This window comes from Lolium rigidum, chromosome 5, assembly GCF_022539505.1.
Source record: "Lolium rigidum isolate FL_2022 chromosome 5, APGP_CSIRO_Lrig_0.1, whole genome shotgun sequence".
NCBI classification, from domain to species: Eukaryota; Viridiplantae; Streptophyta; class Magnoliopsida; order Poales; family Poaceae; genus Lolium; species Lolium rigidum.
The window spans coordinates 238,513,081-238,538,939 of record NC_061512.1 but is presented as its reverse complement, the minus strand read 5'-3'; the positions used below and the strand labels follow the sequence as shown (position 1 = coordinate 238,538,939).

At 44.1% G+C, this 25,859-nt stretch overlaps 1 protein-coding gene across 1 annotated transcript; it reads right to left on the bottom strand.

Annotated features, from left to right (window-relative positions):
• Positions 1 to 809: 809 nt before the first annotated feature.
• LOC124657309 lies at positions 810 to 2,684 on the bottom strand (the record flags this gene model as incomplete). The annotated part of the gene is made up of 8 exons (XM_047195881.1): positions 810 to 831; positions 1,124 to 1,162; positions 1,319 to 1,452; positions 1,585 to 1,884; positions 1,951 to 2,075; positions 2,153 to 2,290; positions 2,382 to 2,441; positions 2,666 to 2,684. Coding segments are annotated over 8 exons (837 nt in total), but the record flags the coding sequence as incomplete, so codon positions are not given.
• Between the last annotated feature and the right edge of the window lie 23,175 nt (positions 2,685 to 25,859).

Genomic DNA, 25,859 nt, shown 5'->3' with positions numbered 1-25,859 from the left:
TGAGAGCGCGAATCGAACAGAGGACCATCAAAAAAAAAATCAAGCAGAGTCACTGTTAACCGTTGATTTAACATGTACTGATATCCACCTTTCATCATTCCATGCTCGGTCAGATCGGGCGGCTGTAGTTAGTGGGTGTCGCCACCACTGCATTCAAGTTCTTCATAGTGCGCATATTCTGGAAGCTGCTTGCCTCTTTGCAATTGCTCCACCTCCCGTAGCACTTATGATATTTTTATGGGCGTGACAGATCAGGCTATTGAATTTTAGTTGCTACTCATGTTACACTAGCACAGATCATAAGACAAATCTAATAGTCTTGAGGCATTTTTCTAGTTGCAACCCAACTGAAAATTTATGGTAGAAATTCCAGTGTTGCCTAAAAATGTTATTTGAAGGGTATTATGATACAAATTCGTGGAACAATGGGGCACATTGCAAGCGAAGATGGAGCCTATAAGTATATATTTCGAAACCTAGATGGGACGAGGTGAACATACAATTTTTAGGTTTATAAACCTAGATGGGCCAGGAAGATTTGACTGTCCATTCTCAAAAGAAATTTTGGCCAATGGCCGCACAATATTACAGTTACGGTTACACTACAAAATACCACCAAAATGGAATAAGTATATATTTCGACTTGAAGAACAGTAATTACTGCATGCATATTAGTTGACTCCATCTGTTCGCACATAAAAATGTTTTTCAAACACAGGGGAAATGTTCAGGTATCACATAAACTAGCAAAAACTAGAGCTATGGATGACGTGGATTCACTCGCTAAACACCAAAATATCCGAACATGGTTAGAAGATAGAAAACTCTGAACTGCTCAAACAAACAGGTACACAAGACCAGATTGAATAAGACAGAGCAGAGCAAGCGCAGGATGACATCTAATGGTAGTCCACTCTGACTCCATCCGAATATGTGAATCCGAACGGCCCAGATTCTTCCCCATCGCCGGGTGGGAGCAAATCTTTGACTTCATCGTCTGGGTGGCGCCAACATGGTTTGGGTAGAGGCCACCTGTTTCCGTTATTCGATAGTTTTCCGCACATAGTAATGTTATCAGCATATTCTGCTTATTCAAAATATCGAAGTGATAATAAGTAAGTACCTGATTGGTGTACCACCACTGCCAGATTCATCAATGGTCCTGACACAGTAGCAAGTTAAGGCTAGATTTAATAAAAAGTATTTTTCAAGAAATCGTAAAATATCATGTTCATGCACTAATTTCAAATCTGAATACATATACTTAAAACATGACAGGCACTTCAACATGCAAAACAACAAATCTAGGTGTACATACCTTTTGCCCTCAAAATGTTTCAGAACTCGAATAATACAGTCCCTAAACATGAATGGGGTTCCTATTTTCTTATCATAGAAGTTCATGCCAATAAATCTCCCACTAAAGTCAACCAGAGGTCCTCCAATCCCAGCCTGGCAAACAAAAGGTGATATTGAAGCAGTCTCAATGGAGAAGTGCATATTTATATTAATGAAGATATATAAGGTTTAGTACATCATGTCATGGATATGTCAACTAAGAATATTCGCAATAGCAGTACTAACCTTAGTAATCTTACAACTGGAGTACCTAAGATCCCTGTAATCAAGCACGCCCGACCAGTCGGTTCCTCTCCCACATGTAGCCATTAAGACTCCCGAGTCAAAACAGCACCCCACAGCTACTACATTGGGATCTTTACGAGATCTTTTGGGATCTTTACGAGTTCTATTCAACGGATCTTTAATTCTAAATGAATGAAGAGGACAGAAATCCTTGACACTGACAAGAGCAACATTGTGGTGCAAACTGTAGTGTTGCAATATCCCTTCTTTGCATTGTTTGTTTGGAAGCAAAACTTTAATCTGCAAATAGCACTGTGAGACCTAAGCAGAAAATGTAAGGGACCAGCTCGACTATCGTGAACCAACCTTCAATTTTTCAGCAATCTTGTTTTCATCGTTAGGATCCCTAACCAAACTCGCTGAAGTCAGAATGATTGTGCATCCATTCCATTCAATAAATAAGCCCGTGCACGCGAAAAACCTCGTTTCTCCTGCATATATACAAAAGTTTTCATTGATGACCAAATTCAAATGTGGGATAGTGAGTAGCATATTACTGTGAAATTACCGCTGAATGAACCAAGTGAGACAACAGCTCGACATAAGTTCTGACAAACTGTTTTGTCGAGTTGGCTCCAAACACCTTCACCAGAATCATACAGGTCACCAAAAGTCTCTTCGAATGTATTAACCAATTTCAAGCCCTCTGTCCAATGATAGATGCACAGTAATCGTTAGTGGCAGAACAAAGCTGTAAACAAGCGCAACCCGTGACCTACTTACAAGCGCTAACTCACCACTGATAGTAGCTGCTGAAGGCTTTGGATAACTCCAGGAGTCTAGATCCCCAGATCTGTCTACAACCCCAAATCAAATATATCCATGAAGATAGTATAGTAGGTTAGCTGATTAGCACCAAGGCCAGGAGAGTACAAGTATAAAAGACTAAAGTAGATTTCAGTTATTATCAGAACACAAATGTAAAAAGCAAGTTTGCGCCACTTCTGAGTATCTTAAAAAAATATCATCAGAAACAACCAGGAAATGGAAAATATCGTGAATGATCTTGCTGTGTACTGACCTCTTGGGTAGCTGCAATAGGGCCAAGGATGCACCCGTTTCTGGAATTCTACATGCCTGTGAAAATTCATAGTAAATTTGCCAATCCTCAAGCATAAAGCAAATGGACTAAAAACAGCATTAGGCAATATCTACACAAAATAGAATTGCAGAGAACTGAGCATTTCCACTATACAAAACCTCTAGGATCAGGAAAAATCATAAATCCTACTACTGTCCACATTTTAAGTCTGAAAGAACAAACTTCTTTGCATTAGAAAAATCTTCAACATGAAATAATATGAGTATTCTTGGTAGAGGCAGAAAACAAGCAAATTGTTATCTAGGGATAAACAATTAAAAATGCAAAGAAACTACAACCACCATAAATAAATCCACAAGAGGAATGAAAAGACTACTAGCTTCTTCATTGAAGCAATACAAGTATTCTCTGTAGAAGCAGCAAAGAAGCAAGTTGTTATAAAGGAAAAAAAATGAAAACTGCAAAGAAATTCCAAATGCCATACATAACACAAATGGATCGACACACCACAATCCAGATTCTTACAAAATTAATAAGCCTTGAAAGCTGTTTGGCAATCAATATAGCTTACCATATGATTGTGCTCAAATATTACGCTGAAAAAATATCCAGGAAGGGCGAAGTTCATTCGATGAGGGAGAAATATAGGTAAGCAAAATAAATGGAAATACACAAGATATACCTGAACGTCATAACTTCCTTTTTTGGCATATATTTCTCCAAACGTTCGATAATTATACTCCTTGGCACAAAAGAAGTTCCTTCGCCATCCAGAAAAAGGTTCATGCCAACAAAGTTCCCATCACAATCAAAAAGCGGCCCACCTTCCCAAGCCTACAACAAATAAAGTGAGAAGCAACAAGGGTTACACTGGGACAGAAATAGGATGTGGAGCAAGATGTGCATTAGGAAAACATCATTTTTATGCCTCAGAGCTATGTAGTTCAGTGAAAATAGTTACAGATAAAATTACTCAGACCATACTGCAAGTGTACCTTAGAGATTTTACAAGTGGATAGCATAAGCTGTTTACCATCCTCAGATCCGCTTGAATCGCCGGTAAGTATCCCAGTCGTGGCCATTAATGTGCTAGAATCGGCACGCGCAACAGCTACTACCTTACTACAGGGAAGAAATTCCACCTGATGATAGAGATCCACCGGATGAACATCAAGGGTAACGAACACTATGTTGACAACAGCAATCCCCTTATCTGAACGATAGCTTCCCAATATCCCTCTGGCAACATCACCGTTGCGACGCACTTCTATCTATAACGAGATTTAAAAAGAATATAAAATGGTGACGAAATTACAATTATCTTAAGCAAACAAGCAGAATAATTGAAGGATGATTAGCAGCACCAACTTTCAAGCTACCATGGCCTTCTCTTGTATTATTATCATTGAAAGCTATAACCAAACTTTCTGAAGTCAGAAACCTTGTGACATGAAAGCCGGACTCAAAGGCTATGCCCGAGCATGCAAATAACACCTTAGCCCCTACACAAGATTCTAATTTTAATAATCTGCAACTAGCATTGTTAAATTACGATAAGTGTTCTAAAACTGAAAATAATAGAGTATAGCAGCATATATAGTTACCATCGGACAAAGCAATGGAGACAACATTCCTTGAAAATTTTGAAGTAACTTCTTCGCCGAGCTCACTCCAAACACTTTGGCAGGAGTCACTAAAGCTGTCGATCGGTTCTTTCGAATTGACATCCTGACGTAAGTCACCTAGTTACACAACATGACGGAACACAGTTGTGAATGCTTCAGTACAGCTGTAACGAAACTTGTACAGAAAATTGAAGTGTTTGCAGACCTGACATTATGAGATCAGGTGTCTCTCCTTCACCAGGGTCGATTCTTGTTTTCTTTTGGGAGCTCTCTGTGAGACCATCATCGCCAGCTCTCTTCCTTTGCAGCATATTGCCAACACTGAAGCGGAACAAGATAAAATCAATTTGTTCAGTCAATACCAGTAGAGAAGGGTCGTAGAACCATCACAGGTCATCAATGAAAAGGGTGCCAAATTTAAGTTTGCAAACCCACCGAATTCACACTGCCAGACTGTGTTCAATTTCCTACATTGTATGAATATCCCTAGCCAATCCCCTATAAACTGTTAGAGGAGTAAAAACCGAATTTTTCTTCTCTAAACCACATCTAGCCAAACCCCTTTACTCCTCGACCGGGTGGTCGAGTATAATTTCCCCACTCTCCTTCCGCTCACCGAGCTCCTCCCAAATCGCTATGACGCCCCACCGCAACCCTAGGTCCACTAGGGCTCCCTCCATGGTTGTTCCCTCCCGCCATCGTCCCCCTCCACCGATTTGGAGTACCAATCGAGGCGGTCCCATGGAGGCTCCTCCCGCGATAGCATGTCCGGTTCAGGCTACCCTGACCTGCTGCCACCGCCAAAGCGGAAGTACCACGGCGTGCGCCAGCGCGTGTGGGGACGTGGTGGCGAAGATCACCGATCGAAACAGCCACGAGCGCATTTGGACACCGATGACTAGCAGCGACGAAGGCTTTTAGGTTTGGTTTTTAGAAAATGAGGTTTATCTAGTAGTTTAAATAAATTCAATGTACCATTTTAAATCATTAACAATGTACAAAAAAATTTTGGGATTAATTTGAGTTTGAGGAGTTTATTAGATATATATATAAGGGCTAGAAACGACCATGATTTAGAAGACACCTCTAAATGACAGGGGATCGGATCGAGATGCTCTAAGGGAAGATCTAGATGGTGTGCATCAGTGCATGTGCATCTAAACAAACGTGATCTTTTAATGGAAATTAAATTTGTGGAACTTGGTATGTTTTTTGTTTTAAAATCGAGGTGGAAGTAGTACTTAGTCTGGGATTAAGTGAAGACCTAGATAGAGAACGAAAAGCTCATACCTCTTCAATAGGTTGTGGTGGACGAGCGTGAGCAGGAGAGCGGCAGGCTGGGTCCTGGGAGAGGAAGAAGATGCGATCGCGATCGCGGGCGACGGCTTGGCTGCTGCGTTGTGTTGTGAAATGTGCGTGCGTTCAGCGTTGAGAGGATCGGAGAGGATGCTGGGCTGGGCTTGGGCTGCAAGCTGCATCTCCACGTCGTCCAACTCGGATGGGCTTGGGTCGGCCAGTTAAGCAGCCCTGGCCCATATCGCCTGGTTGATTACCTCGATTCGATTCTGTCTCTCCCCCGACTAGGTGAGCAGTTAGTTGATTTCGAATACGGATCCGTATTTGAGATGAGGCACTCTCTAGTCTATCACAGATCAGAGCATCTCCAGTCGCGTCCCCCAAACCGTCCCCCAAACCGCGCCGGATCGAGCGTTTGGGGGACGTGTTTTGTTCGTGCCGCGTTTGGGGGACGTCGCTCCCGACCGCGTCCCCCAAACGCCGCCCCCAATCGGAAATTCAAATAGATGCATTCAAAAGAGATCGTTCCCGCCGGTTCGTCGCGATCGAGTAGCGGCGATCGATCAAAGTACTGGGCGCGCGATCATATTACGGACCGGTGGTGCATGCAAATTAGAAGAAGGGGTTGGTCGACGGCGTCGTGTCCCGAGTCGACGCGAGGCCCGTCGAGCACGACGACCTCGTCGCGATCCGCCTGTTCCTGTGCATGGTGCGTCCGCTCCGTCGCCGACGCGGAGGCCGACGCAGTGTAGCGATAGAAGACGCGTCGACCGCTCTTGCTGCTGCGCCGCCGCCGCCGATGCCGATGCCGCCGCCGGGGCCGCCGCGTCCGCCGCCGCCATTTTGGCTTCGATGTCGTCGAGGATCCGGCCTTTGAAGAAGTTGTGCGCCGCTCGCGTCCGGGGAGACATTCCCTCTGTCGACGTTCTCGGCGGGGACATGTCGTCCCTGCGTTTCTTAAGCTCCGGCTTCTCCTCTTGCCTCTTGAGCAGCTCGGCCCACCTTTGGTCGGCCTTCTTGTCGCGGGAGATAAAGGTCGAGGAGACGTCGGCGAGGCATTTCGTGATCGACGCCTGCGTCTTCTCGGACGACGCAGCGTCGGCCAAGGCGGCCTTGGCAGCCTTGTTGCCGTAGGGACGCCCTGCCGACGTTGCCAGCGACGCGTCCAGATCAATGGCGTCCTTCCCCTTGGACAACGACAGGCGCGTCAACTTCCATTTCTCATTCACTTTGAGCTTGCCATAGCAATGCGTCAGCGCGAACGGCTTGTGACCATCCGAGTACTTGGCGTACAATTCCATAGCCCGATCAAACTAACCAAAGAAAGCAGAGTCATTTCATCGAACACAATGTGGGCGCTACGGATTATGGAAGAAACAGTCGTACTCGGCTTGGCCGACGTCGGCGCCGCCGTCGCCTCCGGTCTCTAAGTCGTGATGGTACCCATGGAAGGAGTTCACCGACGCCCGGATGATGGCCCATCGCGTCGACATTGCCTTCTGGCTCCTCTTCATTGGCACTTTCCGGTAGTCGCTGTTGATCGGCTTGCGCTCATCGAACTCGGCCTTGATCCTCGCCCAATACTTCCCGCCTTTTTGGTTGGCGCCGATGATGGAGTCATGGCTCACCGTCGCCCACGACTCGCACAGACAAAGATCTTCCAGAACCGTCCACTTCGGGCCTCGTGTGCCCGACGCCTTCTTCTTCTTCTTCTTCATCCTCACGCCGTCCGCGTCTACCTCCACGAGATCATCGTCACCGGCACCCTCGTCGTCCTCTTCCTCGCCGCCCTCTTCCTCGCCGCCCTCTTCGTCCTCAACGTCGTCCTCCTCGTCGTCCTCCACCCCGTCCTCTTCCTCGTCGTCCTCCTCCTCAACCCCGTCGTCCTCCTCGGCACCGGCGCCGTCGTATTCGAGCGGACCCCCGCGGCCGGTGAAAGGGCCGCCGTCCGGACCGGGTCCTGGCTCGCGTTGCTCGTACGCCGGGGAGTAGAGGTTGTTGGGGTTGAAGCCGCCGTGCGGCGGCGCATCCCGGTAGTGCGGCGACAAGTTAGGCGTCACGCACCCGGGAGTGGCGGAGGGGCCGTCGTTGTAGAAGGCGGCTTGCGACGGAGAGAAGACTCCCGGAACGTACACCGGCACGTTCGTACTATATGGGCTCGCGTTGGTGGCGGCGATACACCCGGCGTTTATGCGCTGTGGCCGGCGCGCCGCCGGAGCCTTCTTCTCCGGCTCCGCCGCCCTCCGTCCTTTCCGCTCCGCCGTCGATAGCTTCCGGCGCGAGCAATCTTGCTGCCATTCATCTTCGGTCATGCCTTCGAGGCTTCTTCTTCGCAGCCGGCGCCTTCCGCGGCTTCGCGAACGGCGCTTTCGCCCCTATCGTCGCATTGCCCGGCGGCTTCTTGGCCGCTTTCTTCGCCATCTTTTTGGGGGCTGTCGGCGGCGCCATGGAATGGGGAGAGGGTAGCGGCGGCGGCGGGTGCACGGCGGGAGGGAGAAAGAAATCGGCGGGATAGGAGAAATGAATCGGCGGCAGGATATGTTTTGGGAGGCCCGTGCGCGGCGGTATAGGCGCGATTTGGCGGGAGCGGCGGGATTTGGCGGGAGTGTGAGACGAATTTTCCCTGTGCCGCCGACGGGTCGGGCCCGCGTCGGTTGGCCTCGCTTCGTTGTGTCCGGCGTCCCCGGTGCGTCCCCCGTGGGACGGGGACGGGCTCGGGGCGCCGGACACCGTATCGGGGCGCGCCGGACAAAAAAGGGCTTTGGGGGACGCGGCTGGAACGCTTTTTTTGTCCGGCGCGCCCCAAATCCCTTTGGGGGACGGTTTGGGGGACGCGACTGGAGATGCTCTCAGAGAGGGAGAGACAGAGGAGAGCGATAAAATCTTGGTGGATCTGAATCGGCTCATGTCCATGCTGCGGGAGCACAAGGGGAGTCGCGGGCGCCATAGCCAATCGCAGAGTAACCTGTCTTGTCTTGTCCCCCTTCGGCCTCTCTGCTAGTAGTATTCATCTATATGTTCTGCTGTGTGTGTATATATCTATCTCGCACCTCTTGTCCAGTTCAGATTTCAGAGCATTGTTATGCTCGGCTGCTACCGATTTACTGGTGTTTACCAGAATACCTGTTGCTCAGTTTGCAGCAGTTTGATTTCCATAATACTCCAAAAAAAGCCGAGTCTTCCAAATGTACTTCATGTTACGGCACAAACATTGGACCCGCGACTAATCCTGGCATTTGTGTGTTGCAGATGGCTCCATGATAGCTTCATTAGCTACAGGAAACAACTCGCCCTGCCTAAACAATGCAGGGCCAGACCTTCCAGAGGTAGGATATGGGACCTCTATTGCTGGTGAAAAAAAAAAAATAACAGCAGAGCCAACAGCTAAAGAATGTCTTATGGATATACCTTTCACCGCTGCAGTTTACCTAACGCCCTAGTGTTGCTTTGCTTTGGCCTGGGAATTGTTTTACAAGATTTATTAGATCACTGTTATCGTGTTTCCCCTAGTGCTCCTATGTTTCGTTTTGCCGTGATTGCTGCAGTTTATCATACCCACTCTTTCTCTGTATACACTTAACATAACAGAACCCTTTGAAACTGGCTCTTCCACTTGTGCATGCAGGAAATCTGGCAACATTTATGCTCTCTGATGCCAATGCGAGACGCTGTCAGGGCGGCCTGTGTGTCTCGTCTCTTTCTAAGCTCCTGGAGATGCCATCCCAACCTCACCTTCACCAAGGAAACAATGTTCTCAAAAAAGAAATTACGCAAGTGGGCACAGGACCCGACTGATATAAGATATGACAGAGAGTACAACAGAAATATTGACCGTACTCTGGCAAACCATAGAGGCCCTGGTGTGAAGAAACTCATGCTTCACTTCCATGGCCCTTACAATACCAGATCCTTTAATCGTCTCAATAGTTGGCTTCAGACTGCTATTACACCGGTGTTGGAAGAACTTACCCTTTTCTTCCTCTTGTCAGAGAAGTCAAAGTACAGCTTTCCTTGCTCACTTTTATCTGACGGGAGCGGAAACACTATTCGGCATCTCTACCTTTGTAATTGTGTCTTGCGTCCCGCAGTTAACCTTAGTTTGAGATACCTGACGAAGTTGTATCTTCATGAAGTGTGCATTGGGGATAATGAATTATTGCACCTTCTTTCCAGTTCATCTTCTCTGGAGAGTTTGATACTCACACGATGTGAGGATATAATTCGCCTCGAGATACCTTGCCAGCTGCAGTGGCTCAGATGGCTGAAGGTGTTTGACTGCCCGAGTCTTCAACTTATAAAGAACAAGGCTCCAAATATCTCATCTGCGATTTTACGGGTGATGAAATACAACTCTCGCTTGGAGAATCATTGCAACTGAAGAACCTTACATTGAACCGTAGGTGTGCCATCAAATATGCTATCGACAAGCTTGCATCCAGTGTGCCAAACCTTGAGACTTTCAAGTTATATTCTGTTCGTGAGGTACGCTTTTGAATTTCAGGTGATAAATATATACATATATCGCATCTTGGAATAATTAATCTGAGACGTCTTTATACAGATAGTCGACGCACCGATGGTTCCTAAGCTCCTCCACCTCAAGGTTTTGCATATTCATATTGATAATTGGAGCAATGGTCAGGAATATGATTTTTTATCTTTGGTTTCTTTCCTCGATGCTTCTCCTTCGTTGGAGACCTTTAGCTTGTTTTAAGTCCCTGTTCATCCTGCAATGATTATTTAGTAAGCGTGGTGGAATTACTAAGTCAAACAGCCCGGCCATTTCATCTTCAGGTACGAGTGCAATTAAATTATGACTTCATTGCTGGAGACCCCTCAACCCTGAGGCAAATGCCTGGACGTCACCATGAGAAGCTCAAGACCGTGACAATCACTGGTTTTTGCCGACAAAAGAGCTTGGTTGAGCTAACACGGCATATTCTAGAGAGTGCGACGTCACTGAAGAGCCTTACGTTAAACACTATTGATGCAGAGTATTGGTTCTATGGGCACATCAGTATTAGGAAATGCACAACCCTAGACAAGGAGTATTGGTTCTATGGGCACATCAGTATTAGGAAATGCACAACCCTAGACAAGGAGTATATCAGGGACGTGTGGGAGTCAATCAAGGTTGTGAAGACGTACATTGAGGGGAAAGTTCCATCTACAGTTAAGTTCAAGGCTTATGGGCCCTGCAGCCAGTGTCATGCTTTCTGAAATCTTAGAGATCCAAGTATTGTACTGCCTCTATTTCACAATGCAAGACGTTTTGGCAAACTAAAATAGTGTGGGCAAAGGTGAGGGTCTAACCTGCGGTAGAAGGAGGCTGCAGGGAGGAACTCTCTCTCCTTAGGATTAAAGAGATAGACGCACCTTATATAGGTTAGGACTGGGCTGGGCCAGATGGGCCACAACAGAGAACAAGAAGACAGCCCAACAGATACATCAACAGTTATCCAACACTCCCCCTCAAGATGGGTGATAAATGTCAATCATCCCCATCTTGGCACAGGCAAGATTACACTCCTTTGGTCCCGGTCCCTTTGTTAATCAGTCTGCTACTTGTTGTCCTGATCTCACATAAGCCAATGAGATAATCCCTGTCAATCTTTTCTTTAATAAAGAATTTGTCTATCTCCACATGTTTAGTTCGCTCATGCTGGACAGGATTGTTTGTTATATTTATGGCAGACATTATCACACCACACTTTCAAGCTTCCTTGCCTTAAAATTTTCAGCTCTCTTAGAAGGTTTCGTACCCACAACATTTCTCCCAGGCCCTGTGATATAGCTCTGTACTCTGCTTCGGCTGTTGATTTCGAGACAACAGATTGTTTCTTACTTCTCCATGACACCAAATTTCCTCCAACAAAAACAAAATACCTTGAGGTGCATCTTCGATCATCTAAGCAGCTAGCCCAATCTGCATCACAATATCCATCTACATTTAGGTGTCCATTACTTGTAAACCACAATCCTTTTCCCGGAGTGTCCTTCAAGTATCTCAAGATTCTTTGAGCTGCTTCCAAGTGTCCATCCCTTGGGTCATGCATATAGCGACTTACTACACTCACTGCAAATGATATATCTGGTCTCGTGTGGCATAAGTATATTAGTCTTCCAACAAGTCTTTGATATTTCTCCTTGTCTATGGGTTCTCCAGACTCTGCTATTATTTTATTATTTTGGTCAATAGGTGTTGAAGCCACTCGGCACCCTAGCATGCCCATATCATCTAAGAGATCCAATGTATACTTTCTTTGAGATAGTGATATCCCTTTCGACGATCTTGCAACTTCTATTCCAAGGAAGTATTTAAGTTTTCCCAAATCTTTCACCTCAAAGGCTTGACTCAAGCATCCTTCCAGTTTTGCGATTTCCACATCATCATCTCCCGTGATAATAATATCATCAACATACACAGCAAGGATAGTGATTTTCTGCTCAGAATGTCTGTAAAATAAGGTATGGTCTCCATTGCATTGATCATATCCCATGCCACACACCACTTGTCTAAACCTGTCAAACCAGGCCCGTGGAGATTGTTTGAGACCATATAGAGATTTCTTCAGTCTACATACCTTTCCTTTAGTTTCATGTCTGACAAATCCTGGTGGCATCTCCATATACACCTCCTCTTGAAGATCACCATGCAGAAATGCGTTTTTGACATCAAGTTGATGCAAGGGCCATCCGAAATTTGCTGCACAAGAGATCAATATTCTGACAATGCTCATTTTTGCCACTGGTGCAAACGTCTCATCATAGTCAATGCCATTATATCCTCTTGCCACAATTCTTGCCTTATATTTCTCCACTTTTCCTTCCGCATTTGTTTTACAGAATAGATCCACTTACAGCCTACTGTATTCTTTCCTTTAGAGAGATATGTCAACTCCCATGTTTTATTTTTCTTCAATGCCTCTAATTCTTCCATCATTGCATTGCACCATCTCGGGTCCAACCTGGCCGCCTTCCAATCCTTAGGAACAGATACAGTTTGCAGCGAAGCAACAAAAGCCCAAAAAGAGGGTGACAATGCCTCGTAAGAAATATAATTTCCTACATCATAGTCATCATAACTAAGTCGCCTTGGGGGCCCAACTTTTCTTATCCATTTCCTTATTGCAATTGGCAAGTCTAGGCTATTATTGGACTCAGTTTGAGATTGATTCTCCTCAGCAGAATCTACACTTCCGCTTCCTTGATTTTCAGGTCCAATGGGTTGCTCCCCTGCCCCTGGTCTTGTTGCTCCTCCAGTGCATCTACTTGTTTTCTTTGTACTTGTCTTCTAGAGTACACAAGTGGATTCTGAAGCCATCTTAATTTGTGGTGGTACGGGTCTAGGTGGTGTAGGTGTACCAGGAATTGCAGGAATCTCCACAACAATAGGAATTTGTTGATGTTGCTATTGGTCACCATCTTGCTGCTCTTGATCACCACCTTGCTGTTGCTCCCCCTCTTGAGCATCACCAAGATGGTCAAGCCCCTGGAACAAGCCACTAAGATCACTCTCACCGTCATAAAATAGTTCGACTCGTGAAACGTAACATCCATGCTTACAAATGTCCTCCTGTCAGTGGGACTCCAACACTTGTAACCCTTCTGTCTGGAGGAATAGCCAATAAAGATACATTTGATAGCCCGATGATCCAGCTTGCCAACAGATGGCCTGTGATCCCTTACAAAACGTATACAGCCAAAGAGTTTGGGTGGTACAACAAAGTCATTGTTATTTAGAAGGAGTTGGCAATGAGACTGCATACGTAGAATCTTTGAAGGCATTCTGTTGATCAAATACGTAGCAGTCATAACTGCCTCACTCCATAAGAATTTGGGAACATTCATGGTAAACATAAGAGATCGAGCCACTTCAAGGATGTGCATATTCTTCCGCTCAGCAACTCCATTCTGGGAGGAGTGTCATGACATGAAGTCTGATGCAGTATACCTTGCGAAGATAAGAAAGTAGCAAAAGGTTTGTTGATATATTCAATACCATTATCAGTTCTAATCACTTGCACCTGAACATTGAATTGGTTTTTCACATAAGCACAAAAACTCTAAAAACAAGTGAACACTTCATCTTTGTGGCGCATAAGATAAATCCAAGTCATTCTGGAATAGCAGTCAATAAAAGTCACAAAGTACTTCATGCCACTTACTGACACAACAGGACACGTCCATACATCAGATCAGAGTGCACTAACACAAATGGGGACACACTTCTGATCCCTCTACTAACATAAGAGGTTCTCGTATGCTTAGCATATTCGCATGCATCACAACATAATTTGGTTTTGTCCACTCCATCCATTACATCAGGAAAAACTCGAAACATTTTATCAAACGCCATGTGGCCCATTCGACAATGATGAACTAGTGTCATACTCTCCTTTCCTCCAACAATCGCATCAAGCACAGAACTAGCATCATGCCCCATCTTGTCACGATTTATGTGCCAAAGACCTATATGCCTGGTTGCAGTCCCAATCTTCTTGCTGCTCTCCCCCTTTTCTGAATTATACACATATATCTATCAACTATTATACGGTAGTCCTGCTGATCAATCAAGGCATTTAGAGATAGCATATTTACTGGAAAAGCAGGAACATGTAGAACTGATGACAATTTTATGTTGGGTGTACATTGCACCGACCCCTCCCCTTTTATAGATTGTGTTGTGCCATCTGCTGTTTGGATAGTGCCTCTATGTGTGGGAGGATACTGAGTATAAGAGTCAAACTCACTAATATTCCAGTAACATGTTTGGATGCTCCAGAATCAAGAATCCAATCTGGATTAGCATTATGAGTGGCTATAGAAACTCTATCAATATTACCTTCATCTTTGTAGACATAGTGAGCAAAGTTCCCAAAGGTTGCTTCATTTTGTCCTTCTTCCTTTGATTGTCCCTGAGAGGTACTGGTAGTTGGCTCTGAAGCTGCTGCCATATGTGCCTTGGGTGCTATCGCATGCTGTTGTCCACCACCCCTGCCATATTGTTGTCCATATGGTCGTCCAGCACCTCTGCCATCACCTCTTCCTCTGTAGCTTCCTCTGCCATGTGTGTATCCTCCTCTCCCCCTACTTGGTGTAGCAAAGGAGGTACACTGATGCTTCAAGTATCCCTTCTGTCCACAAGTATAACTGTCTCTCATCTCTTGTCTCTCAGTTGTGTAGAAGGTCGGATGAGAGACAGAATCGCTTCCCTTTATCATATTCAAACGCACTTCCTCTCTGGACATAGCAGCAATGGCTTCTTTGAGAGAAGGGGTAGTGGTTTGATGCAGTAAAGCAACCCTTCTCCCCTCAAAATCTTGATTAAGACCTTTTAAAAACTTCATGACTCGCCGACGTTCAATCCAGCTTGCAGCAACACTCACACATTCCCCATGGGCAAGTTCCAGAGGACCAACATGATCTAAATCTCCCCAAAGATGCTGCAACTCAGTCACATATGTGATGACCCACAAGTATAGGGGATCGCAACAGTCTTCGAGGGAAGTATTACCCAATTTATTGATTCGACACAAGGGGAGACAAAGAATACTTGAAAGCCTTAACAGCGGAGTTGTCAATTCAGCTGCACCTGGAGACAGACTTGCTCGCAAGAGTTTATCAGTAGTAACAGTTTTATAGCAGTAGCAGTAGTGAAATAACGAGTAGCGAGTAACAAAGACAGCAGTAGTGATTTTAGTAAACAGCGAGGATTAAAATACTGTAGGCACGGGGACGGATGACGGGCGTTGCATGGATGAGAGAAACTCATGTAACAATCATAGCAGGGCATTTGCAGATAATAATAAAACGATATCCAAGTACTAATCAATCAATAGACATGTGTTCCAATTATAGTCGTGCGTGCTCGCAATGAGAAACTTGCACAACATCTTTTGTCCTACCAGCCGGTGGCAGCCGGGCCTCAAGGGAAACTACTGGATATTAAGGTACTCCTTTTAATAGAGTACCGGAGCAAAGCATTAACACTCCGTGAACACATGTGATCCTCACATCACTACCATTCCCTCCGGTTGTCCCGATTTCGTCACTTCGGGGCCATCGGTTCCGGACAGCGACATGTGTATACAACTTATAGGTAAGACCATAAACAATGAATATCATGATGAAACAATAACATGTTCAGATCTGAGATCATGGCACTCGGGCCCTAGTGACAAGCATTAAGCATAACAAGTTGCAACAATATCATAAAAGTACCAATTACGGACACTAGGCACTATGCCCTAACAATCTTATGCTATTACATGACCAATCTCATCCAATCCCTACCATCCCCTTCGGCCTACAGCGGGGAATTACTCACACATGGATGGGGGAAACATGGCTGGTTGATGTAGAGGCGTTGGCGGTGATGGCGGTGATGATCTCCTCCAATTCCCCGTCCCGGCGGAGTGCCAAAACGGAGACTTCTGGCTCCCGCGACGGAGTTTCGCGATGTGGCGGCGTTCTGGAGGGTTTCTGGCGACTTCGACCTCTCCCCGTGCGTTTTTAGGTCGAGGCAAATAAGTAGTCCGAAGGGGGGCGTCGGAGGCCGACCGAGGGGGCCACACTACATGGCCGCGCCGCCATGTAGTGTGGGGCCCTCGGGCCTCCACTTCAATTGCCCTTCTGGCTCCGTCATTATTCTGGGAAAATAGGCCCTTTCGTCAAAATCCCGAGGTTTTTCCCGAAAGTTGGATTTCTGCACAAAAACGAGACACCGAACGGTTCTGCTGAAAACAGCGTTAGTCCGTGTTAGTTGCATCCAAAATACACAAATTAGAGGCAAAACAATAGCAAAAGTGTTCGGGAAAGTAGATACGTTTTGGACGTATCAACTCCCCCAAGCTTAGCTTATTGCTTGTCCTCAAGCAATTCGAGTTAACAAGCGAGCGATAAAAGAACTTTCACGAACACATTTGCTCATATGATGTATATATTCTCATGATATGGCTAATACTTGAGTAGTTCATAATAAGGTACATGCAAATAAGATCATCTAACAGCTATGTCAATCATGAAGAGGTACCAACAATTAATAATAAGCATCATGAATCATGTATATATAAGCAGGATTGCAATGTTCATAAGAGAGTATGATAAAGTGGTATCTCGCTTGCCTGTATTTGATTGGCAAAACATAAATGCCCGGGCACCTTTGAAGTTCATAGAAAGTCTAGAAGTAGTGATTGTCAAAGATAAAAGCATCAAAGTTATACCACAATCAATCATATTTTGAGACAAGCATATTATACTAAGAATGACAGTTGTGCTCTCAAGAAAGTGCTCAAAGAAAGGATGGAGACACAACATAAAAGTAAAAGATTGACCCTTCGCAGAGGGAAGCGGGGATTAACATGCGCTAGAGCTTTTCATTTGTAAAGCGGGAGTAAAATTATTTTGAGAGGTGTTTGTTGTTGTCAACGAATGGTAATGGGTACACCAACTACCTCGCCAACCGGACTTTCAAGAGCGGCTCCCATGAATTATTGCATATTTATTTGGCACTCCTTCCAACCTTTCTTGCACAAACCATGGCTAACTGAATCCTCGGGTGCCTGCCAACAATCTCATACCATGAAGGAGTGCCTTTTTATTTTAGTTTTATTATGATGATGACACTCCCCCCAACCTTTGCTTACACAAGCCATGGCTAACCGAATCCTTCGGGTGCCGTCCAACAATCACAAACCATGGAGGAGTGTCTATTTAAGTTTAATTAATTCGGGACTGGGAATCCCATTGCCAGCTCTTTTTGCAAAATTATTGGATAAGCGGATGTGCCACTATTCCATATGAGAGTCCGTCAAAAGTAAATGACAAGGTTGAAAGCTAAACACCACATACTTCCTCATGAGCTATGAAACATTAACACAAATTAAGAAGCATTTTGAAGATTTTAAAGGTAGCGCATGAGAATTTACTTGGAATGGTTTGAAATGCCATGCATAGGTATTTATGGTGGACAATCTGGAATGACTTGGTTTTCATGTGTTTGGAGGCACGAGCAGCGTTCCCGCTCAGTACAAGTGTAGGCTAGCAATAGACTAGGGAGCGACAAATCAAGAGAGCGATGACTTGTCATAATCATGCTTGCGGCAAAATAAATTAACAGAGGCATAAAAGTGATACAAGAACTCGAAGCAATATAGATCATCGAGGCTTAATTGACTTTTTGTTCAGTCATATGCATGCGTGAGCATGTGCCAAGTCGATATAAATGAATTATTCAGAGGAGGATACCACAATGCCATACTTACTTATGAATAAAACAATGCAAGCAAACATCCATGACATGCTACTTATATTAATAGATTGGAGCTAAACATGAGAGATCATAAACTACTAGACTTTCTCAAATAACATATACCTCACATGAACCAACTAAGCATGCTCACATGGATGAGTATATGTACAAAAAATGAAAACAAATAGAGTTCATACCAGCCTCTCACCACAATCAGATTGTCGTAGATCGTCATTATTGCCTTTTCACTTGTGTAGCTTGGATAATATGAAATGAAAACCACGCTCCAGCCACCGAAGACCATTGAACTCATAAAGAACTTTACAAACCAAAGAAGAACAGCAAATATTTTTGGTGTTTTCAAATTGCAAATAAGAACAAGAGGAAACAAGCAAACAAAGCAAAATCTTTTTGGGTTTTCTTATAGCAAACTAGCAATAGCAAATAAAGCGAAACAAATGCAAGAAACCAAAGCAAACAAATGGTGAAGAGAAACAACAGAAATATTTTTGGTCTTTTTGTGTTTTGGGAAAGAAACAAAGCGGAAACAAGGAATAGCAAACTAAAAGAAACACAGAAAAGCGAGATGGCAGAAATCTGCCAAAACCTGACAGCAGTACAGAAATCGATTTTTACAAAAATCTTACGTTGCTCAGTTCAAAAAGTGTTCAACTAATGAAAGTTAGATAACAACCTGGGGAACATGCACAAAAATTTGCAACTCAAAATAACGTTCTGGCTGGGCACACGAATTTTTACGGTAACAGCCCAGAATCTGTTTTCAGGCAGCACTTCCCCAAACATCATCTTCCTCTCATTAGAAAACCACTCAAAGAGACTAAACAAGTATATACAAGTATCCAGCAATCATAATATGCAAAGAATGAGTGATGCCAGCATACCTCCCCCCAAGCTTAGGCTTTTGGCCTAAGTGGAGTTCAATCTCATCGATCCCATGAAGTAGTGTCTCCGTAATATGAAGATGGGTCGTATTCCGGGTATGTGCTAGAAGAAGCCCCCGGATATGTGACGATGTGGTCGTAGGAGGTCCCGACGTCCTCGGAGTCATGTTGCTGGTGGAACTCTTGTATCTTCATATGTTCATCCACTTCCTCCTTGGTGCACGACCATGATTGCTTGTCAATACTTAGCAAACCTGGTTGGGGAAGAGGGATTTCCTTCTCCTCCCCGTCAGAAAACAACATTCTATATACCATATTATCTAAAGTAGAGTCAGTTGTAACAAAATGATGACTCTTCATAGCAGTAATATCGAGTCTCCTAGGGGCCAATGGCACATCATTAGGATCAATAGGAAGATTAAGAAATGTTAAAACACGCAGTGCAATGGTTCCTCCAAAAATAGGCCCCCTGGTAGTCAGGCGGCGAGCAATAAGAGCACCGAGGTGATAGGAGGTTTGACCAGTAAGTGCAATATTCAGAAAAGCAAGATGGTAGCTAGAGATATTACTAGTGTTCTCCCTACCAAGAATGCTAGTAGCAATGTAGTATGCAAAATACTTAATGGCGGGAAGTTGGATGTTCCTTATCTTGCCCCGCTGAATGGTGCGACAGTCATCATCGGTGATCCCTCGGTAGAGCTCCAGCAAGTCCCGGGGGTTGTCATCAATCCTACTTGCTGTACCTACAGGGGCAATATCCAAGGCACAACAAAAATCCTTCAATGGCATAGTCACAGTATTACCATAGATCCTAAATGCAACCGTTGGCTCATAATGTTTGTTGTTGAACTGGAAACTCTCGACGAAGGTCTTGGTGAGCAAGTAGTATTGCTCCCTTTCATCGCCCATATAGGTAGTTAACCCTGCCCTGTTGACAAGGGTTAAGAAATCCTCCAATATTCCTGCATTCCTTAGAAAATCATAGCATGGAAAAGTAGAAGCATTAGGAGGCCCGTTGTCCTCTTCGGGCGCGAAGCTAGGCGCGAGGATGTCCTCGTTGTACGACCGCCTAATTTGGGTGGAGGACCTAGAAGGCCTCCCGGTGCTTGGTTGTTCCCTTCTTGAACAATTCTCCAAATTTGAACTTCTTCATTTTCTGAAATTTTTAACAAACAATATAAAACTTGATTTGGTGACATATAATTGAGGGAAACTACCATAGGAACTTGCTAGAGTACTAATCATGCATCAAAACTAATTTTTACTACTTAGAACAAGCATGCAAGCTCACTAAACATGTTACCTACAGCTGCAAAATATTCAAGATATACTCAACCAAACAAAATTCTATTTGGATAATCGAAGGAGTCACATACCAAGGAGCAAATGTGCCAAATTTCAGACAGAAATCTGGGCTGAGCAAAGAGATCGAGAAATCTGGAGCTCTGGAGCAAAAACGCGAGAGAGATGAACTTGGTACGAGTTTTTTCGGGAGAGAGAAGGTGCTGGGAGAAAGAGATGACAAAGTGGGGCAGAGGGGAGCCCACACCACATGGTGGCGCGGCCACCATGCTGGCCGCGCCGGCCTGTGGTTTGGCGCCCTCTGGTGCCCCACAGGTCATCCTCTGGTACTCCCAGGTGCCTCGTCGAAAAATAGGACCAACGGTATAATTTTCGCGAATTTTTGAAAACTTTGAAAAATGCACATTTTCTGGGTATTAAGTTTATTATTACTGGCCAGGAAAATTTTTGAAATCTCAAATCAACTAAGAAACTTTGCAAATTAAAAGTGCTACAGCAACTAAAGCAAGTGGAGAAAGAGAGAGATGTTGTTTACCTCCTCTATGCATATAAAAGGTATTTGTTAACAAGGTTGATCAAGTCTTGCCACCAAATAAATTTTATATAGCATATGAAGAAATAAACCTCAAATCAATCATGTTACCTTGAATCGTATTGATATGGATCCAATCACAAGAGTTTGATATTCTTCTTTAGGCTCATATATGGGACAATCAATAGTTCCCACTTTGATAGTTCTCACATGAGAGATAGTATTAACTCCGCACGCTTTCTCAATCCTCTTGGGGAAATAGACGGTGTGTTCCTTATCATCAACATTGAAAGTAACCTTTCCTTTGTTGCAATCAATAACAGCCCCTGCGGTGTTAAGAAAAGGTCTCCCAAGAATAATAGACATATTATCATCTTCGAGCATTTCCAATACAACAAAATCGGTTAATATCAAGCGAGTTAGTAGTAACTTGAACAGGGAACATCCTCACATATACCAACAGGAATAGCGAGTAGATTTATCAGCCATTTGCAAAGATATATCAGTAGGTATCAACTTATCTAAGTAAAGTCTCTTATAAAGAGAAAAAGGCATAACACTAACACCGGCTCCCAAGTCACATAGAGCGGTTTTAACATAATTATTCTTAATAGAACAAGGAATAGTAGGTATACCTGGGTCACCCAACTTCTTTGGAACTTTGCCATTGAAAGAGTAATTAGCAAGCATAGTGGAAATTTCCTCATTGGGGATTTTCCTTTTGTTAGTAACAATATCTTTCATATACTTTGAATAAGGAGGCAATTTAATAGCATCAGTCAAAGGGATTTGCAAAAATAAAGGTTTCATCCAATCACAAAATTTATTATAGTGTTCCTCTTCCTTTGATTTTAGTTTCTTAGCAGGAAAAGGCATTGGCTTTTGCACCCAAGGTTCTCTTTCATTACCATGTTTCTCAGTAATAAAATCTTCTTTAGTATACTTTTTATTTTTAGCATGCTTTTCAGGTTCTTTTTCAACCTCTTCTTTATCGGGAGTATCATTCTTATCATTATCTTTATCATTATCATGTTCATTACCACTTTCGGTTTCAGCATCGAAATAGAAATACTATTAGGATCATTAACGAGGTTCCAGAGGATTCTACAACATTTTTATGTTTCTTTTTCTTTTTCTTCTTAGAATGAGCACTAGGTTCAATGCGTTGAGAATATTGTTCAATTCTTTTGGGATGCCCTTCAGGATATAGAGGATCCTGGGTAGAGACACCACCTCTAGTTGTTACTTCATAAGCATGTTTCTCTTTAGAATTATTCCCTAACAAGTCATTTTGCACTTTAGTGAGTTGATCAATTTGAGTCTGAATCATTTGAAAATGTTTGACAAGCATCTTAACATCATTGGAGGTTCTCTCCACAATATCATGCAATTGACTAATAGCTTGAGAATTTTCCATTAAATGATTCTCTACTCTCATATTAAAATTTTCTTGCTTAACAATATAATTATCAAACTCATCTAAGCATTGCGCAGGAGGTTTTGAATACGGAATATCTTCCCTAGTAAAGCGTTGGAGGGAATTTACCTCAATCATGGATGAAGGGGGAATTATCTCACATATATCTTCTATAGGAGGTAGATTCTTTACATCTTCAGATTTAATACCTTTCTCCTTGAGAGACTTCTTGGCTTCCCTCATATCTTCATCATTCAATTTAATTAAACCCCTCTTCTTCACTATTGGCGTTGGAATTGGTTCAGGCGTATTCCAATCATCATAATTCCGGCTTATTTTAGCCAATAATTCTTCAGCGTCGTCCGGAGTTCTTTCCTGAAAACACAACCAGCACAACTATCCAGGTATGCCCTAGACTCAATGGTTAGTCCACTATAAAATATATCAAGTAAATCATGCTTTTCTAGATCATGGTCAGGCAGAGCTCTAATAAGAGGGCAAAATCTTGCCCAAGCCTCAGGCAATTTCTCTTCATCTTCTTGATCAAAATTATAAACTCTCTGCAAAGCAGCATGTTGAGCACTAGCAGGAAAGTATTTCCGAAAGAAAACAGCAAGTAATTCTTTTGGACTTTTAATAGAACCAGGTGGCAAACTATTATACCAAGTTTTAGCGTCATCCTTTAATGAAAATGGAAAAATTTTAGCAACAAAGTAAGTACGCTTCTTAACATCATCAGAAAACAAGTTACTCAAAGTAGATAACTCAGTCATGTGTTCAACAGCACTTTCTTTTTCAGTACCACAAAAAGGTGTTTTCTCAACAATAGCTATATGAGATAGATCAAGAGAAAAATCATAATCTTTATCCCTAATGTTTATAGGAGATGTGGCAAATTTAGGATCGGAGACGGTTTATATCTAACGAGTATGTTACTGCAAGCAACTTTTTAATTTTTCTTGCATCAGTAGTAGCATTGCATTTTTCAATAAAATCATCATCAAGTTCCACATAATCTTCATCAAGATCATCACTAGAGTATTCAAGTTCGGGTGAATTAACGGGTGTAGTAGCATCGGGAATTTCAGCATTTTCAATTTGTCTAGACCTAGCAATGGAAGCATCTAGAAAAGTTCCCAATGAACCACTATCATCAAGCACAGCGAAACATTATCAATATTATGAGAGTGTTCAGATTCAGCGAGATGTACCCGCATGCGAAGCATGTGGCGGTGAAACAAGTTTATCAATCACAGATGGTGAATCAAGTGTAGCGGAGGTACTCAGAATTGTACCTTTTCTTGTAGTGGATGGTAATATGGCGACCTTAGTATCGCGAGTTTTACCCATGATGGAGAATTTGCAGCGAACAATATTAATCCAAGTGAACTTCCAAATAAAGCTATGCTCCCCGGCAACGGCGCTAGAAAATAGTCTTGATGACCCACAAGTATAGGGGATCGCAACAGTCTTCGAGGGAAGTATTACCCAATTTATTGATTCGACACAAGGGGAGACAAAGAATACTTGAAAGCCTTAACAACGGAGTTGTCAATTCAGCTGCACACGGAGACAGACTTGCTCGCAAGAGTTTATCGATAGTAACAGTTTTATAGCAGTAGCGGTGAGTGAAATAACAGTAGCAGAGTAACAAAGACAGCGAGTAGTGATTTTAGTAAACAAGCAGGATTAAAATATCGTAGGCACGGGGACGGATGACGGGCGTTGCATGGATGAGAGAAACTCATGTAACAATCATAGCAGGGCATTTGCAGATAATAATAAAACGATATCCAAGTACTAATCAATCAATAGGCATGTGTTCCAATTATAGTCGTGCGTGCTCGCAATGAGAAACTTGCACAACATCTTTTGTCCTACCAGCCGGTGGCAGCCGGGCCTCAAGGGAAACTACTTGGATATTAAGGTACTCCTTTTAATAGAGTACCGGAGCAAAGCATTAACACTCCGTGAACACATGTGATCCTCACATCACTACCATTCCCTCCGGTTGTCCCGATTTCTGTCACTTCGGGGCCATCGGTTCCGGACAGCGACATGTGTATACAACTTATAGGTAAGACCATAAACAATGAATATCATGATGAAACAATAACATGTTCAGATCTGAGATCATGGCACTCGGGCCCTAGTGACAAGCATTAAGCATAACAAGTTGCAACAATATCATAAAAGTACCAATTACGGACACTAGGCACTATGCCCTAACAATCTTATGCTATTACATGACCAATCTCATCCAATCCCTACCATCCCCTTCGGCCTACAGCGGGGGAATTACTCACACATGGATGGGGGAAACATGGCTGGTTGATGTAGAGGCGTTGGCGGTGATGGCGGTGATGATCTCCTCCAATTCCCCGTCCCGGCGGAGTGCTAGAACGGAGACTTCTGGCTCCCGCGACGGAGTTTCGCGATGTGGCGGCGTTCTGGAGGGTTTCTGGCGACTTCGACCTCTCCCCGTGCGTTTTTAGGTCGAGGCAAATAAGTAGTCCGAAGGGGGGCGTCGGAGGCCGACCGAGGGGCCACACTACATGGCCGCGCGGGCCCCCCGGGCCGCGCCGCCATGTAGTGTGGGGCCCTCGGGCCTCCACTTCAATTGCCCTTCTGGCTCCGTCATTATTCTGGGAAAATAGGCCCTTTCGTCAAAATCCCGAGGTTTTTCCTGAAAGTTGGATTTCTGCACAAAAACGAGACACCAGAATAGTTCTGCTGAAAACAGCGTTAGTCCGTGTTAGTTGCATCCAAAATACACAAATTAGAGGCAAAACAATAGCAAAAGTGTTCGGGAAAGTAGATACGTTTTGGACGTATCAATATGCCATCACAATTTTGTTTTCTTGTTGCAAGTCATGCACTTTATCCTCAATCTCAGCAATCAACATAATGTTTCCCTTTCCAGAATAGAGATTTGATAGGGTGTCCCATACCTCTGAACCTTTTGTGAGTGCCTCTACAGAAGCAGCAATGTTAGGAACCAAAGAGTTAAGCAACCATGCCACAATCAGAGAATTTATGGCATTCCACTTTTTCCATTCCGGACTGGTCTTGTCTGCTGGTTCTGCAGCTTCACCACTCACACGTTCATCCAGCCCTTTCGAGTTCAAAATCAACAGCGCCCTCTTTGACCACTGGAGATAGTTAGTTTCTGACCGATGTCGGTATGGGGAACGATTGCTCCCCCTCCAGCAGATCCTCCTCCATCTTCTTTGGTAGTGATAAGTTCTGCTAGCTTCTCCAGAGCCTTGGCCATATCCCCGTTGTCCTCCATGCTTGACACCAAACTAACCTCTCAGAAACACCAAAGGGCTTACCCGCAGGATGCCCTCTTCGTCTCCTTACTTGTCACTGCCTTCCCCTCCTTGCTGCCGCAGCAGCCTGCTCCCTTCCTCTTCCTCCCAGCCACCGCAGCAGCCTACTCCCTTCCTCTTCCTCTTCCTCCTAGCTGCCACAGCAGACTAGGCTTCCAGATCAGCAGTCCTTCCCGTCGCTGCCCTCACTGCCCCTTGCTCTCATACCATGTGGGCAGAGGTGAGGGCCTAACCTGAGGTAGAAGGAGGCTGCAGGGAGGAACTCTCCCTCCTTAGGGTTACAGAGATAGAAGCATCCTATATAGGTCAGGACTGGGTCAGATGGACCACAACAGAGAACAAGAAGACAACCCAACAGATACACCAACAGCTATCCAACAAATAGTTTACAAAAAACATCTTATATTACAGAACAGAGTGATATAGTTTCCTAAATCCTAATGTTCATTTGTGCGATTGTAGCTGTAATGTGCTTTACTTCTTACATTAGTTACCAGAGCTGTCCAATGTTTGG